Raw genomic sequence first — 15,940 nt, forward strand, 5'->3', positions numbered from 1 at the left:
AACTGTGGTTCTGAGGGATGCAGGACTGGTTCTACTGCTGAAAGAGGAATATAAAGGGCAGTCAAGAAGATCAGGTGACGAGTCCAGGGGCTGCATGAGTTTTTGGAGCATTGAGAACAGATGATGCTACTAACACAGCTGGGTTTGGATCTGACAGCTGAGTTCCCCTAGTGGTGAATATGAATTATGCACATCTCCTTGTGAACAGACAGGCCGACTATCTTTAAATGAAGTTCAGATGTTTGCCAGGAGCAGAATGGGATTACGACACAGATCTGGGTTTCACTGGAGCGAAGGAGCCCAGAATAGTTTGAAATCCAGAGTTATAGTGCGAAATCAGTTCCTCGGGAGTGGATCAATTATGAATTTCCACAATGAACCGACACCAGAGCAAAGAGAATCAAGGTTATTGCCCTTGATTTTACACTGGATTCAATGGAGCTGAAAGCTGGAGCAGAGACCTGCGAGGAAGCAGCTGATATCAGGAAGTCCAACCAGGCTGGAAAGACAGTGCAGATGCCGGTGAGAACAGGAGCGGTATAAGACAGGATCTACCCCACAGGGCAAGATCTGAGGTGCAGGTGATGTAAGAGGGCAGCAGGTAAAGCACACATGGAACATTATAACCAAGTAGCTGACATAGTGACAGCAGCTGGAAGCAACCCGGTTCTACGAGTGCTACAGTCGGATCGGGTTCTCTGTCTTACCAGGTAGAAATGCGTACCTTGTCTACCTGGTAGGACAGAAAACCCGGTCTGTCTGTGGCACTCGTAGGACTGGATTATCCCCCCCCCCCTTCCCCGATGTACAGGAACATCTGGACAGTCTGTACTGGAAACGTCCAGCTCAAAGTGGGACACACTTCCAAAAGTGGTGAATGACAGTAACAAGATCCTGTTGGACTCCCCCACACAGGTTTTTTAGTGCCATCATCTTGATGAAGTAGATCGTCTCCACTGACTGCACGGACCAATCAACCTTCTTCAAGGTGACCTTTAAGTGTCACACACGTTATGATAAAACACCCAACAATAATCACAATTCATAGTGTAAACAAATTATTTTATTATCCAATTTAAATCATCAATAAACCAAAAGTTGATTAACGACAAATAATATATTATAGAAAGCTGACAGATGTCGTATTTGAAAGCATGATAACAGCAAATAATTAACAATAATCAACATTCCCACGACAGATGGATTCTAAATATTCATTTTAGTGCAAAAGAATTTTATAAACGAGTGCAGCCTCTAGCCAAAAGTGAGATGCAAGTTTAAAGCTGTTGTTCTCTTCTGGATGGTGCGGCAGATGGTCAGAACAGGAAGTTCCGGCAGGATGTGATGTCACTAGTTGTTGGACATTTTCAGGAAGCGCTGGGACTTCTGTCTCGCCATGCGATGCTGCTGACGTGCCAACTGAGCCTCCAATATGGTTGCCTTCAACCTCTGCAGGTAACCATGGTAACCGGGTGAGGGTCAAGTCCACAACGAGACACAAACGCAGACACAGGCGAACGCACTCACACCTACCTGAGCTGCATGTGGGTCTCTCAGTTGGAGGGTTCTCACGGACTCCTGATCGTCCCGCTTTAGCATCAACTTCTTCTGCTCCTGACAGACAGACGGACAGATTGATTCAACAGACACCCAAACATAAACCGTGTTTGTGTCACTAAAGTGCACGACATGAAAGTGTCTAATCATCCCATCACACACGGTCTCCGCACACCCACCTGACCCACCAACCATATAGGACAAGGTTCACAGAACATTTGGACTGACACAAATGCACAATACATGACTGGATTGTGACCCTGGAAGGCACCATTGCCTCCTCCACAGTAACTGTCCACACCGGTGTCCCTCAGGGGTCTGTGCTCGGCCTGCTCCCCTGTTCATGCACGATTGTTTGGTGACACACGGCTCCAACACCATCAGCAAAGTTTGCTGATGGCACAACTGTCCAAAGGTCCGAACTCCAACATCCTCGTGCCAGAACAACAGCCTCCAACTCAACATCAACAAAACCAAGGAGCAGGTAGGGGACTGCGGGAGGCAGCAGGGCGGAGGCCACGCCCCCCAGCAGTAACAGCAGGAGAGTGGAGAAAACTGAACTGGGGCAGCTTCAGGTTCCTGGGAGTTCGCATGACTGAGAACCTGATCTGGAGTCACAGCAGCACCATCAAAAAAACACAGATCTTCAGCTGCATCACTGTCTGGTACAGCAGCTGCTTCACCCTCGTCAGGAAGTCCTACAGAACATCATCGGAACAGAGCTTCCGTCCAGGTAGGAGCTCTCTGCCCAGAGCTGCAGGAGGGCGGCCAGTTGGGTTAGAACCGACCCCCAGCTGCCCAGTAACAGACTGGTCCTTTGGTACTAGTTTACCCTGACTGCACTTGTTACAAAGAGAAGATTTAGACTGACTGTTGTCGCGTGACACAAAGAGACACAGGTGGTCTTAAGCAAAATTTCAGGAGAAATTCAAAAAAGAGGAACTTCAACAGAAGTCTGAAACTTTATATAAGAACAAACAAGGAAATCTCCTTCCAGTGGCTCACTGTGAAGATGTTGGCTGACACACACACACACACACACACACACACACACACACACAAAAAGTCCCTGAGATCTTAAACACTGTCTGTTCTCCCTTCGGGCAGCATGTTAGCAGGGCGCCATGATGTGACCCCAAGAGGGCCGATCTTTAATAGATCTACTTCCCAATCACACGTGAGCCTGGAGAACATTAACAAGCTGAAGTAAAAACGGAATATATTTGTGACCAGAACTTATTTATATTGGGCAGATTAGTCACCTATAATACCAAACCTCTGATGTAGCTCTGTAGCAAAAACACATACCTGTTTTTCAAGGCTGGTTGTTATAGCGACTCTCTGGGGAATAACAAACAAAGGACACGGCTGCACAACATCAATAAGACGTACATAGCTGGATGGGTCACACCGGGTTGATAGTTGCACGACTAGAAAGTCATTTCCCATAGTGCATTTGGTTGCTGCTGCAGAGCCACAGTTCAGTTCCCATCGCAGAGTTTCGATGCTCTTCAGGCACCGTTTGAATCATAATCTCACACAGGTCTCTGTCGGTGATGTGGGATGGTTTCAGTTCTATTTCCTCTGGAAGAGCTCTGGTTCAAAGTTCTCCTGCTACACAGACATGAACCATGAACATATTCATTGGTGCGTTTATGCTCTGAAACCATTTTAAAAAGAGACTCTAATCCCACCTTACTGATGAATCACTAAAAAAACATCAATAAATTATGGAATAAAATATCCAAAATCACCAATATTAATCATCGACAGCCTGATGATAATTATTTATCTGTGTTTTAGGGTTTTCTGCATTAATTTGTCAATGTCAACCGTATTAACAAATACAGTATGAAGTAAATTTCCATGATTCTCTCCCTATTGATTCTATTTTTAAACTACCGTTCTTAATACAAATGTTCTGTTCTCAGTAACTGTAGTCATCCTAAAATCCTCAAGTGACTAAACATTATTGAACGCACTGTGTTCAGCCTCTCTTCTAAGCTGCTTTGATCGTACCGCTCTGTAACTAGGCTACAGAGACCAGACTAAGACCAAAAGGCGCCATGTCGCTCTCAGTGGTCAAGAAATTGATGTTTATTCCAGAGGATTGTTCATCTCTTCAAAAGACAAAAGACTCGACCCGCGCAGCGTAAACATGCTTGGAGCGGACAGAGGGTGAAATACGCCCTTTCATCCACCAGAGGGCGCCGCTCCATCGAATTAATGGTGAGTTGAAGACTACTATGGAGACAATAACGTCTATTATTAACACAGGGACATCCAGTCTCCAGCACTGACTGCTGTGTAAACTGGTTGCTGACATGTCAGCAAAGCTTCCTGACCTCCGTCTAAGCTGTGATTTTCTGGCTGAGCGAGTGGAAACTTGGTACTCCAGTTCAAGTTGGCCGTCTTTGGCCACAGCCTCTCTGCAGTGCCGCCAGCTGGTGCTGGAGTTCGAGCTTTGGGACAGCTGAACTGAGCCAGGGGTCATCTATCCGAAAGAGCTTTTTATCCTACCTAGTTATAACAAAGGAAACTTGAAACCCAGGAGAAAGCAGGTGTCTAACTGGAAGAGGATAAAACCCTGCTGGTTTGTGGGCCGTTAGACTGGGGTGGCCACTGTATTAGAGCACACAGTGACATTCACCCGTGTGTGTTTATTGTGTCCAAGCACAGGATTGTGTGCAGAAAGCAGCATGTTGGAAACATGGCTGGAGCAGTGAGGTTAGGGGATGGCTGGCCTCTCTGGGTTTTCTCCAGCTTCAGTCTCATTATTGTCCAGTGAGCAGCATTCACCAAAATGAGTCAAGCAGCTCCATCCAACCTTAACTCCAACCCTCATCTACCTCCAGGGTCAATACTTCCTCCTGTCCTCATTGCCAGCGTGTCGTACTACTACAGGTGTCACTGCATTAACACTCAGAAATGTGTGGGTGTGCTTGTGTGTGTGAGTGAGTGTGTGCGGTGTATTTGTACCTTGAAGAAGATCTTGAGTTCAGATCCTGAGACAGCCATTGGCTGAGAAAGGTTCTCCAGCAAACACTCCCATTCTTTGTTAAAATGGCCGACAAAATCGATCTCTTTCACACACAATATCCTCCTGGACAAAGACAGCAGACGAAAATGAACAACATGAAAAGACAGACGGACAAAAGACAAAAGGTTTGAATATAAAATGCAGGCGGTGACTTGGAGCGCACGCACGCAGTTCAGTGAATGTAGCAAAAGACGATGCATTTTATTACAGATGGTGTCATGGAGGCAAGATTAAAGACTGAGAAAGAAAATCATCCCGGAAACAGAAACAAAACACAACATGATGGAACGGCACAGGAAGGGTGATGAGGAGAAGAGCTGGGCGGCGACCACGCACCTGTTGGTCACCATGATGTTGGTCTTTCTGTGACCAGCAAATGGAAAATGGCCTCGGAACACTTCCCCCTCTAGCTGTTTGATTTGTGAACGCTGGAAACACATGCACACACAGAGGTGACACACACATGCACACACAGGAATTCACAATGTGTGTGTGTTTTTTTATAACAAATATTGATCCCAATTTGACAGACAAACTATAACTGATTGCATATCTTAAAGAACAAAAATAATATTTCAGATTTATTTCAGATTTCGTGACACCAAAATACACGATATGCTGGCACAGAGACACAAACGTGGCAAAACATGCAACAAATGTACTGGTGGGCTTAAGACAACACCTCAGGAAATTAATTCTGTACAAAATTGTTCCACAGTGGAGCACTGCATATAGATACAATGAGAAGTAGCAGCCGCTCCTCAGTAGGGAGCCCTGTTACTGTTGGCTGAGGTATGAGACACAGACCAAATCATGCATAGAACCCTGATTCAGTGCAGCAAAATATAATTCAATATCTAAAAACTTGATTTATAGGTTAGATCAAGGTCAGCAACAGTGTGCTCAGCACAGCCATGATGGCTTCGTGACATTTAGCAGAACATTTAGCAACCTTCAAAACACCTTTTAAAGCAGTTTTAAATCAGTTACCTAATATAATATGATAGAAATATTTGTTGATGCTGCATTATAATTTCCATTCATATCAAGGCTGCTGCTATAGATTAGAACAAAGTGATCAATAACTACAGATACACAAGTAGATTATTGAGGGAAAATTTGTCTGAAACACAGCGTTTATGTCTAAATAGCTGAAAAGTTGATCCACTCAAACCCGGTTAATCCTCATCAGACTGCATGGGACAGAAAGACAAGAAAAAAAGAAACACAACAGGAGAAAAAAAAGAAGAAGAAATTAGTTAGAAGCAGAATATTAGTAACGGTGTTGTGATTTATGCTTGTTAAAGAGGGAAAGCAGGCTGAAGGAACGCGACTAATACTCACAATAATAAAGCTGAAATTTCATAAACTTTATGTCAAAAAGGTTCTGTGTGAAAACATATTTTCCAACACTTGACGCCGTGGATGTAGTTAATAAAGCAAAGGGAACACATCATCGTCACAGTTCAACCCTGAGTCAATCACACTTCAGGGATATAAACTAACAGAGCAGCAACAATGACTGTGGATCAGTTTTTACCTGCTGGTGTGCAAATGGGGAAGAAACCTGGTGGAGAGAAGAGGCAGTTGGCCAGAAAAACCCATTTAAAGAACGGTTATGTAGGTGGTGCCCTGGACCGGACCCATCTCCTAATTATTTCTGGTTGATTCAGGATCGTGGAGGCAACAGAAGTTGCATTCACAGCAGCACACCAGGAGAGGTGAAGGCAACTGCAGCGGCCCAGCAGCAGGACCACTCTCTACTCCTCTGGGTAGCGAGGAGATGTCTGACCTCTCGAGAAGGACCTTCTCTATGAGGGTGGCAGGAGCCCTCCGCCATCGGCCAGATGAGATGACAGACAGCAGGTTTACCATCAGCCCCCTGTTATCTTCACAGATAAGAGCAACTTCACACTCAGCATGAGTCATGCTAGCTAGGGGTAGCCCTAATGGCTGCTGGGTACCAGGATGAGACCCTCAGACCTAAGTGGGCCTTGGGGTTTCACTCTGGTGCACGACCATGCCCACCATCATGGGTCTGAAGCGTGTCAACAGCTCTTGGAGGATGTAGACGGTGTCGCTATTAACTGTTCTGACTGTTCATTAGACCTGAATCAGGAGGGAAATGATACTCTAATGCAGGTCTGGGAGGAGATCCTCCAGAAGATCATCCCTCGTCTCATCAGAAACCTGCTCAGATGTTTTTAGGGAGATCATTCAGCAGGACAGCAGCTCTTGGACCAGCATGTGATCTCCTTTGGTTCTTACACTGTTCTGCAATGATTTCTAAAGCAATATTTCATTGATCAAGCTCAATGATGACTGATGTGTTCCCTTCTTCTTTTTTTAAACAAGGCATGTGATTTTCCCCGACACTGGCATCTCTGATTGTGGCCAGATAGACTTACAGGTGTCCCAGTCATGGCAGCAGCGTAGCAGCAAACGTGTAAATCTTACACTGAGAAATAACATCAGCAAGCAGAAGAAAGCTGGAAAAGGTTTGAGTGGTCCAAGTTTTGTGGGGGGTTTTTCTTCTAAATTAAACAAAAGAATTGACCCTAAATGACACAAACACATGTATGATAGAGTTTTCTGCCTGAAACATAATGGAAAAAGTCAATCAGTCTAACCTGGAAGAGGTCGAAACCCTGAGACTCTGTTGGGTCATATGGTCGTATGATCCCATCCTCTTTGATCAGACGCGCCGGGCGAAGTTTGGTCACTTCCTCTGTTGATTCTGCCACTCTAAGGTCACACGTGCACAAAAACACAGAGGCACAACACTTGAACACACACAAAAACATTCATGTATGCTCACACGTGCGCAAAAATCCAAACCAAAAGACAAGATGTTATTTCAATGTAGCTGGACGGCTCCACTTAAGACTCCACTAATCTACCAAACTTGATTGATCAGGTCAACATGAACATTGCCGTCTTCAAGCGTGTGTCCCTTTTCATTTAAATATAAATGGATGGCTGTCCTGTGTTGGACGGTGCGTCTGTGTAGCGGCTGTTTGGTCTCACCAATGTACAGATCTGTCCATTCGTCACTGCTCTGGGCAGCATAAACCAGCTTACTGGGTTTATGTTGGGCTGTTTTGTCCTTTGGGTGGAACCGTCTCTGAGTGTGTTACCAGAATTACAGGTGGCCAGTTGTGTTTGTTAATAATACTGTTATTATGTCCTCAACACGCTTCATAATCCCAAAGCTAAAATAATTCACACAATAAATATCAAACTGGCTTCTGTGAGAGAAATAAATCCCAGAAACGTAGGTAAAGTAATTGAGAGAGAAGAACGTCTACCTCTGGATGCCCTGAAACGTGCTGCTCGCCATGTCCACGATTCCTCCTGTGGGGCGAGCGACCACACCCACCAAGCCTTTACCGATGCCTTTAAAGAAACCACTGGCACCCTCCTTCTTGGCTCCTGCACAAAATAATTTACCAGTAATTATCTTCCAAATTAATTTAAGTGAATAAAGAATGCAAAATGGATGTAGTGATCAACTTTAAGGACCTACCCTCCACAGGCTTGGTGACAATGCCTGTGACTCCTCCCACAACACCCTGCACGGAGACAGATGACACAGACTTTCAATCTGATGGATTCTGCCACTAATGAAATATTGTAAACACTGCCAACTGCACCTTCAGAAGTCCTTTTCCACCTTTAGCCAGACTCTCGGCAAAGTCCTTCGGGGGGCGGTTCATCTCCTCTCTCCGTTTTTGTTGGAAGTCTTTATCCATGGTGATGGCTGCCAAACCTTTACCGACTGAGCCCGTTATCCTGGAAACCATACCAGCAGCACCACCTGCAGGCCACGAAAACAGGGAACAGACTAGTTACCAACAAAAGCTGACCAGTTACTAACTGATGATTACCAGCCCTTCCCTAATCATATTTCCAACAGAAACAGGTCATTGGTTGTGTTTGACCTTTGCAGCTGTTCTTGATATTAGCAACACTCCATCGGATAGTCTGACTACTTTATTCCTGTCTTGACTCTCTTGGTTGCCATTTGACCACATTTGTTGAGACTGAGACATCTGGGTACTGCCTGGTGGAGTGGATCCACAAGTCCACGTCTCACTATTGGCTACACATCATTGGTAGACTTCCACTCGCTTTTCACAGGGTAGGAAACTTATTCTTGGTCCCCGACTACAGAGGTTCCAGGTGTCCAGCTTGGTAATGAGCTTATTTCAGGCTAGCTGCTCTTGTGTGAAGCCTCTGTGCATTGCTCATGCTGTTATTGGGGCTTGGTACCAGATGTTGGAACACTGGCCTACTAATTGTTGTTGAGATTGTCTTGATGAGTTATTCTGAAGAATCCACTGATCTCAAATATTTTAGATGTACCAACTCCAGTCTGAGGAATGCTACTCCTTACGTGAGTATTCCTCCAGTTGCCCTGGTTCCTCAACACCTGACTGGATCTTGTTGACTAGAGTAACGAGGCATTATGACTTGTAAGTTAATCACTCATTATGAAGTAGACAGGAATCAGCAGCATGGTTGCATTAAGTGCCTTGGCCAAGGGCCCTTACTGATTACTGCTTTTATCCATTCCAGGATTCAAACCCATGCCATCAACATCAACATTAGTGGGGTTAACCACCGATTGATGACTGGCTCATGAATATTAAAAGCAGAAAATGAAGCAAAAGTCCAATATTTGTCAGGCTCCCTACCGACTGTGTGACCAAACAGGCTGCGAACTCCGATCACAAAACCTTCTGCAAATTCTTCTGGACCCTGAACGGCACCCTGAAAAAATACAAAGCAAATTACATTTAAAACCTAAACCTAACACCAATGAATGATACCATTACCTATACAGTGCAGAGTGTATGTGATAAACACCAGAACTGTGAGGATTGCAGCAAGTCGCTGAATATGTATGTAAATGATATTCTTTACTGCTACTATTCTCATCGTCATTGTTATCATTTAATAGCAGTAAGCGTAGCACCATAGTAGTTAGACCTTCAGTAAAGTCCAAAATAAGAAAATGCTTATTTTGTACCTGGAACGGTTCATAGAAGAAGGCTTCCACTCCCTCAGACAAACCTCGGATCAGGCCAAATGGGTTTCCCAGAACATCCAGTCCCAAGACAAGGACATACATCTGCTTGAGAAACTGCAATAAAAACAAGTATATATTTTATATTTGTATATAAGTGTATATCTTTAAATAAAGGACGGTGAATAAAAATCAGAATTGAGATATTGCGGTTTTAGCACCTGTCATATGCGGGACAGTATCTTTAAATAGTTGTAAAGGTGAGAACTTATTAAAAGGTCCAAAGGAACTGAAAAAACCATCGAATAATTAACCATTCCCATGCTAAAGCCAGAGGGTTGGGTTTGAGCCGCAAACTTATTTACGGTAATTGAATTCTACAAGCTTCACTTTGTTAACAATTTCTTTTGTAAAAGGAGCAAAGCAAGAGGCGGCTGACTAAAGAGGACACAGAACACAAAAGATTCGGGTGATAAATATGATGCAGGGGTAACGTCACCTGTTCGCTGTAGTGTCTGACCACAGCCCACATCAGCTTCTCCTGACGGTAAAACTGGTACTTCACTTCGAAGAAGGCAAGTCTGGAGCAAAGGATGAGCTTATTATAGGATTAATAAATAAAGTCCAGACTCCTAAACAACTGATCATTAAAATCTTTAAGAGTTTCCTTCATTGGCTGCCAATAAAAATCCAGAACTGACTTTAAAATCCTTCGATATGACCTTGGAGGTCAAGCTCCACCGGCACCAGTCAGCACAATATTATTGTGTTTTCATTTGTTCTTTGTTGAAGCATTTAGTTTTATGCATTGTTTTATCAACTAACAGGCAGACACAGTCTCATCATACGCCTCCTTTGGCTTAGACCTAACCCCGTCACAATTTCACACGGTTCCTGGATCGCCAAGGAGCTCAAGGAGATCTTGAATCATTAAAATTGCCAAGTTGAAGTCCAAGAACCAAGTGGAGCAGGGATTCATGCAGGAGGGCTGCCCTAAACTGATCATAACTTAATCATAATCAGGCAAATCTGATTCACAGTAAACTAAAGTCTGAAGGGATTAGACTATGAATGTACCGCAGCACTTTAAGAAAGTATGCAGGCAGAATTTCCCAGCATGCTTTGAGATCATGTGGAACGGTTTTGCAAACATTACTCAAGTCAGGATCTGATCATTAAATCAAGCATTTGTAAAAAATGACTTGAAATAGGATGGACCCACATTTGGCGCTTGGTCTGAGACACCCACAATGCACTGCTCTAGAAGAACGCAGAGAGTATAAAGTGACTCACTTAAAAATGAGATCATCAACATCTGTCAGTGTTGCTCCAATACTTTTTAGCAGAAGGTTCAGAGACTGAATGGCTTCTGCTTCCTGACCTGAATCCTCACCGGAGCCCAGTGACAGGCTGAGATGGAGCTGTACGATAAAAACATTCATGCATTAATAACGATCACCAAACATGACTATTTTACATCTCATGCTCTCACCTTTATAGGGGAGATGTGAAAATCTTCAAAGAAATTGAGTCCCAATGTGTCGGAGAGAGACGCCTCCATCAGTTCAGCCTGCAGCAGCTCCAGATCCTTATTTAAGAGCTGCGACTGACAGAGAGAAATAGGAAAAAGCTGAGCATGTTGTGACCACGGAGTTCCAAACAGTTACAGACACGTTGAATTCTGCAGCAGTACAAAACATCGGTACCACACGATAAAATCCTGCCTTCTGTTCCAGTATGAGGGTGAACAAAGGCCCCAAACTACCATGATGCCTTGCTTTACCTTCTGTCTGTCAGCCTGGGTATCAGTCACAGGCGTGAACAGAGCCAACAAGGCTGCCAAAAAATCCTGATCAATCTTCACGGCCATCTCTTGAATCAAGGCCATGAAGTACCTAAATCAGCAAAAACAGGAACACTGGGCGTTTCAGCAGGATTGAACCAATCTGAATTTGACCACCACACACATCAAACAGGTAAATACTAACTTGAACTGCATGACGGTGCTGTGCTTGTTGAACCGGGTGATGATAGACACATCGATGAAAGGTTTTGGTTCTGTAATGGCAAATACCTTCTTAGAAAGGACTAAAAAACTGTAAGATCTGAGAGTCAAAACAGGACTTAAATTAATTAGATCAGAGAGGAGGAAAATCAGTAAGAACAGGGAATAATGAGCTTAGTAGGGTTGTCTATAATGTAAAAGGAGTAAGAATGTCCACCTGAGTCTAGTGCGATGGATTTTGGAGGAGGAACTGGGTGGAAAACAATTGGAAATATGGCTCCTGGCAACTGGTTGTCCACCTAGGAAACAGGTTGGTAGCTCATCTGACGTGAGGGAAATATCTGAGTGTATTTTTCTGGTGAGTGTGTATTTACCTGCAGCCAGTGCAACTGGGCCCTCAAGCTGCGCTGGTGGTCTGACTGCTTGAACTCCACTTGGATGCCGGGAAGAAAGTTTCTCCTCACCGAGCAGGAAATTGGATGACGCATCATCATAGTTGATCCACTAAAGTTCACCTGACAGCACAGATGCTGAAGTCAGTGCCACAAACTCAATGGCCTATCCCAGAGAGGGTGTCTGTGATAGTTTTACCCACTGACCTCCAAGTTAGTGTCTAGTCTGACCCAGCCTCCGCCCATCTCCCCACTCAGTTGACTCTGGTAGGCTTTCTCCAGTGCATTGATATTCTTTTGGCTGAAAGGCTTCCAGCGATTCTTAGGCTTCATCTCCCAAACTACGCCTGAGCTGTAACACACAGATTTTATTGCAATAATCTGAAAGACAGCTAGCAAACAGAATAAACTGTCATGTGACAATCCTTTGAAGAAGATTAACATTATTTAATTCACTGTCCAGGTCTGTGCTCATTACCTGGTGATGCCGATGTAGGCGATCTCCTGACGCCGGCTGTTATTTATCAGAGACAGCCCAAGGTTTCGCAGGGACACCTTCACTTCCTGTTGGAACTGCTCAAGGTCCTCAGCTTGTCGAGCCTTTGTCACCACAGCCAGGTCCTCTGTAAACAGTAGCACCCGCTGACGTCCATCCAGGAAAGAAACCCAGTGCACCTGGGACAGGCCATCGTATGTCAACTGGCCCAGCTCATCCTGAAACAAAGGTCAGACCTCAGATGAAGAACAAAATCATTATCTCCTCTTGTGATTTTTTTCTAATTCTAAGGGAATCTGTGTCTTTGATTTCTTTATGAATAGGACTTGGTGCTCTGGAAGTAGGGATTCAGACACCTGAGGTAATCTATTGTGTCTCTTCCTGGTTTGCTGCGCCTGCATTTTTCTCTGCTAGTGTTCAGGCAACACGAGGCTTGTTAACCACCCTCTGCCTCATCATTTTTAGTGTGTGAAAGGTTTAGTTATTCCTTGGCCTACTTTAGTTTCTTCTTCTCTCAGATTTGATCATTTGTGATAGCTTGTTCATTTCTATTTTTTATGGCAAAATACTAGTATGAAACCTTCAGAAGATCCAGCTCCGCAGAGTGCACCATGCAGCTCCAGCAGAGTTTCCGGTCCCCTGCTGGGTTGTCCCAGGCAAACAGCCGAGCTTCACCTGGTTTTAGCTCGTGGGCAACATTGGAGCCACTGAATGGAGGACAGAAATTAAGATTTAGGTTTGCATTGATAAATGTATGTCAATACACAACATTGTCAATATTAGTAGAAACTCTTCACAAATATAATTTTACGTCTGTGTGTGTGTGTGTGTGTGTGTGTGTGTAAGCCCACATGCTGACCTCTGCCTGTAGTTCACAGTGACTGAGGGTGTGTGATTGACCAGCAGAGCCGGAGCCGCTCCTTCATAATAATCACTGAAACCAATCACTGTTGAAAAGTCGGTAATGTTGATGTCAACAATTATACCACCAACCTAAAAAATAGAAGGCACAAATACGTCTTATCAAGAGGGAGAGCTGTGGGTAAAGTAAGGGCTGTGATCAGAGTCTAACCATGTCAAGGCTCAGCAGGGTGCCATTGTCCTGCCGGTTAAACATGAAGTGCTTGGAGGAGGATTCCGAACCAACCACACGGAGACACAACTTTCCAGAAGTGTTCTCTGGCCAAAAAGGGAGGCACTACCAAATCCAACAAAACAAGCTTAAAACTTCAAAATACCCTAACCAAACGTTATGAACACCTTTGGTAGAAGTTTACCTCTGTAGAAGAGATGTAGTGCCACCTGGTGGAGGAGTGCTTGGTCACTTCTCCGATCTCCAGCTCAAAAGACGACCTGTTGACCAGACTGAAGAATGGACTCATGGTTACGATCCTTGTTAGATTAAAACTGCTCATCCTGATGCTGACTCCAACCTAGATGGACAAACAAACAAACAAAGAGTTATAACTCAGGACAGCCGGACCACAAAACACCTCATCAGTTCTAAAAACAGTTTATAGTCTAACTAATGGTTTATAGTTAACTGTTGACAGTGTGAATGGTTGGCTAATAGAATTCCACTGATTAGCTGGGGCTGCTTGGGTAGTTGTCCTAGCAAAGCATAATGTGTGTCTGAGGCCACCTTCTATTGTATCATTTGGTGCGTTTTCCTCAACACTTGGTCATCTTCTGAAGAAATTTGTGAAAATGTTTAAAATAAAGGAAAATTTGAACATCAGTTTGATGGAAACTTTGTGATATTACCAGATAATCCATGTTGCTTGCAGGACACTGAACACAGCCATAACTTCCCACGGTGTCCAGGGAGAAAGCATCAGACCAGGAACTGTTGGAAATGCACAACTGGAGCTAAAAACAAAAAAAGACATGCAGAAAAAACTACATTTACTGTACTATAAAACATCCTTTTAATACTCAGGAGAGCCCAGCATAAAACAAAAATTCTTGTAAGATTTGGTGATATTAAACACTAAAATTAACACCACATCAAACATCTCAACTGTGATATAAATTTTGATTCGGGAATGTTGGTCGTACACTACTTTCACAGTGCATTATAGGATAATTTGAGCCACTCAATAGGGTACAGAGATCTCCACTTAACATTTGGACAGCCTACAAAATGGCAGATTCTTCCAGTTTTTATAGTTTAAATATATTCGTCCTTACAAACATGACTGTCCATTCCATTTTGTTTTTAATCCCACTAGGAGAGAATGTTATTTATTACATTTAGGAAATTATTTGATGGGAAAAGAGAGTTGCCTCGACAGGGCCACTTGTAGGGATTTTTCTCACCTTGCTCTTGCTGAAGAGGTTCTTCTTTCTGAAGGAGAAGAGGATGATGTCCCTGTAATCAGCAGGATGTTTGACGTTTACATTCTCAGCCTTGTACTGCAGCACTCGAGATGTTTTGTTGATGATCCAGTATGGGCTGAATAAGGACAAGGTCACGCTGCTCGTTGTCCTCATTACATGAACACTGACGTCCACGGTCATGTTGGTGTCCAATTCGCAGACGAGGGAAACGCTGAAAAACTCGGTCATTTCCTGATGGATTCGAATGTGTCCGTGCCAGTTACGACCCTGATACTTAATCAGAACCAAAGACACAATTTCGCCAGTGACCCTTGCGTTCAGAAGGTCTGCTGTGCTTCCCTCTAGAAGGTCATAAGAGTCAACTGAGCTCTGAGAAGAAAAAAAACACAATAATGAATGAGATCTGTTCAAAGTTCACTAATGGTCAAACTTCAATAATTTTATGGGTCTTTAAATGACTATTTTTGGCTGTTGCTGGGGAAGTTGATGCACCTCCATCATGTAGCGGACGGTGTAGGGGAGCAGGTTCCGTAGTGTGACCACCGGGAACAGATGAATGACATAGGCAGGATCCCAGTCCTCCTCTCCTTGGCTGGCAATGTGTCGCAGATCATCGGAAACGGCCAGGGTGCTAACCGTCAGCGGCAGGAGGCCGCTAATCGTTGACGGACAATGTAGCACAGAACGCACCTCCGAGCTGCAGTGCACCTGTTCCTTCCAAGAGATGCAGGAGGAGGATGGTGCAAACTGGCCGGTAAGACCTCCTGAAGGGCATACAAACAGCTGACATCTGTAATGTAAAAGAAAAACAAATCAAAAGCACCTGAGGACAAGTTTCCCATCATTGCAAAGACAAAAGATGATAACAATTACATAATAATTACTTAAATAATTTGGATATCAACGAACCACACAGTACAATTAAACAAAGGTCATATGGTGCAGCATGGTTATTAAACCCAGCTGCAGCATTATCTGACAAACACCAGCTGTAATAAAACTGTGTTCTGTCCAAGAAAGAATCCTTCATTATAATTTGAAACACTGGATGACTGACAACATTCATTTACAAGAACTGGCT

General features: G+C 44.0%; 1 protein-coding gene across 4 annotated transcripts in view; it reads right to left on the reverse strand.

Annotated features, from left to right (window-relative positions):
• Positions 1 to 1,045: 1,045 nt before the first annotated feature.
• vps13c (vacuolar protein sorting 13 homolog C) overlaps positions 1,046 to 15,940 on the reverse strand; it is a 43,340-nt gene continuing 28,445 nt past the window's right edge. For 3 of the 4 annotated variants that reach the window (XM_029846297.1, XM_029846296.1, XM_011609709.2), the window contains 26 exons: positions 15,352 to 15,649; positions 14,839 to 15,228; positions 14,284 to 14,388; positions 13,797 to 13,952; positions 13,592 to 13,717; positions 13,379 to 13,512; positions 13,100 to 13,226; positions 12,502 to 12,737; positions 12,231 to 12,375; positions 12,006 to 12,146; positions 11,849 to 11,930; positions 11,615 to 11,684; positions 11,410 to 11,521; positions 11,119 to 11,232; positions 10,920 to 11,047; positions 10,126 to 10,207; positions 9,630 to 9,743; positions 9,295 to 9,370; positions 8,251 to 8,414; positions 8,124 to 8,169; positions 7,906 to 8,029; positions 7,228 to 7,342; positions 4,934 to 5,025; positions 4,537 to 4,660; positions 1,534 to 1,614; positions 1,046 to 1,449 (listed from right to left, as the gene is read on the reverse strand). In XM_029846297.1, the coding sequence (XP_029702157.1) occupies positions 1,351 to 1,449; positions 1,534 to 1,614; positions 4,537 to 4,660; positions 4,934 to 5,025; positions 7,228 to 7,342; positions 7,906 to 8,029; positions 8,124 to 8,169; positions 8,251 to 8,414; positions 9,295 to 9,370; positions 9,630 to 9,743; positions 10,126 to 10,207; positions 10,920 to 11,047; positions 11,119 to 11,232; positions 11,410 to 11,521; positions 11,615 to 11,684; positions 11,849 to 11,930; positions 12,006 to 12,146; positions 12,231 to 12,375; positions 12,502 to 12,737; positions 13,100 to 13,226; positions 13,379 to 13,512; positions 13,592 to 13,717; positions 13,797 to 13,952; positions 14,284 to 14,388; positions 14,839 to 15,228; positions 15,352 to 15,649 (3,481 nt within the window). In that variant the 3' untranslated portion in view covers positions 1,046 to 1,350. Of the gene's footprint in view, positions 1,450 to 1,533; positions 1,615 to 4,536; positions 4,661 to 4,933; positions 5,026 to 5,165; positions 5,791 to 7,227; positions 7,343 to 7,905; positions 8,030 to 8,123; positions 8,170 to 8,250; positions 8,415 to 9,294; positions 9,371 to 9,629; positions 9,744 to 10,125; positions 10,208 to 10,919; positions 11,048 to 11,118; positions 11,233 to 11,409; positions 11,522 to 11,614; positions 11,685 to 11,848; positions 11,931 to 12,005; positions 12,147 to 12,230; positions 12,376 to 12,501; positions 12,738 to 13,099; positions 13,227 to 13,378; positions 13,513 to 13,591; positions 13,718 to 13,796; positions 13,953 to 14,283; positions 14,389 to 14,838; positions 15,229 to 15,351; positions 15,650 to 15,940 lie in introns of those variants that run through there. The other variant, XM_029846298.1, reaches the window with a different exon arrangement.

Source organism: Takifugu rubripes, chromosome 13 (assembly GCF_901000725.2).
Source record: "Takifugu rubripes chromosome 13, fTakRub1.2, whole genome shotgun sequence".
Classification (NCBI taxonomy): Eukaryota; Metazoa; Chordata; class Actinopteri; order Tetraodontiformes; family Tetraodontidae; genus Takifugu; species Takifugu rubripes.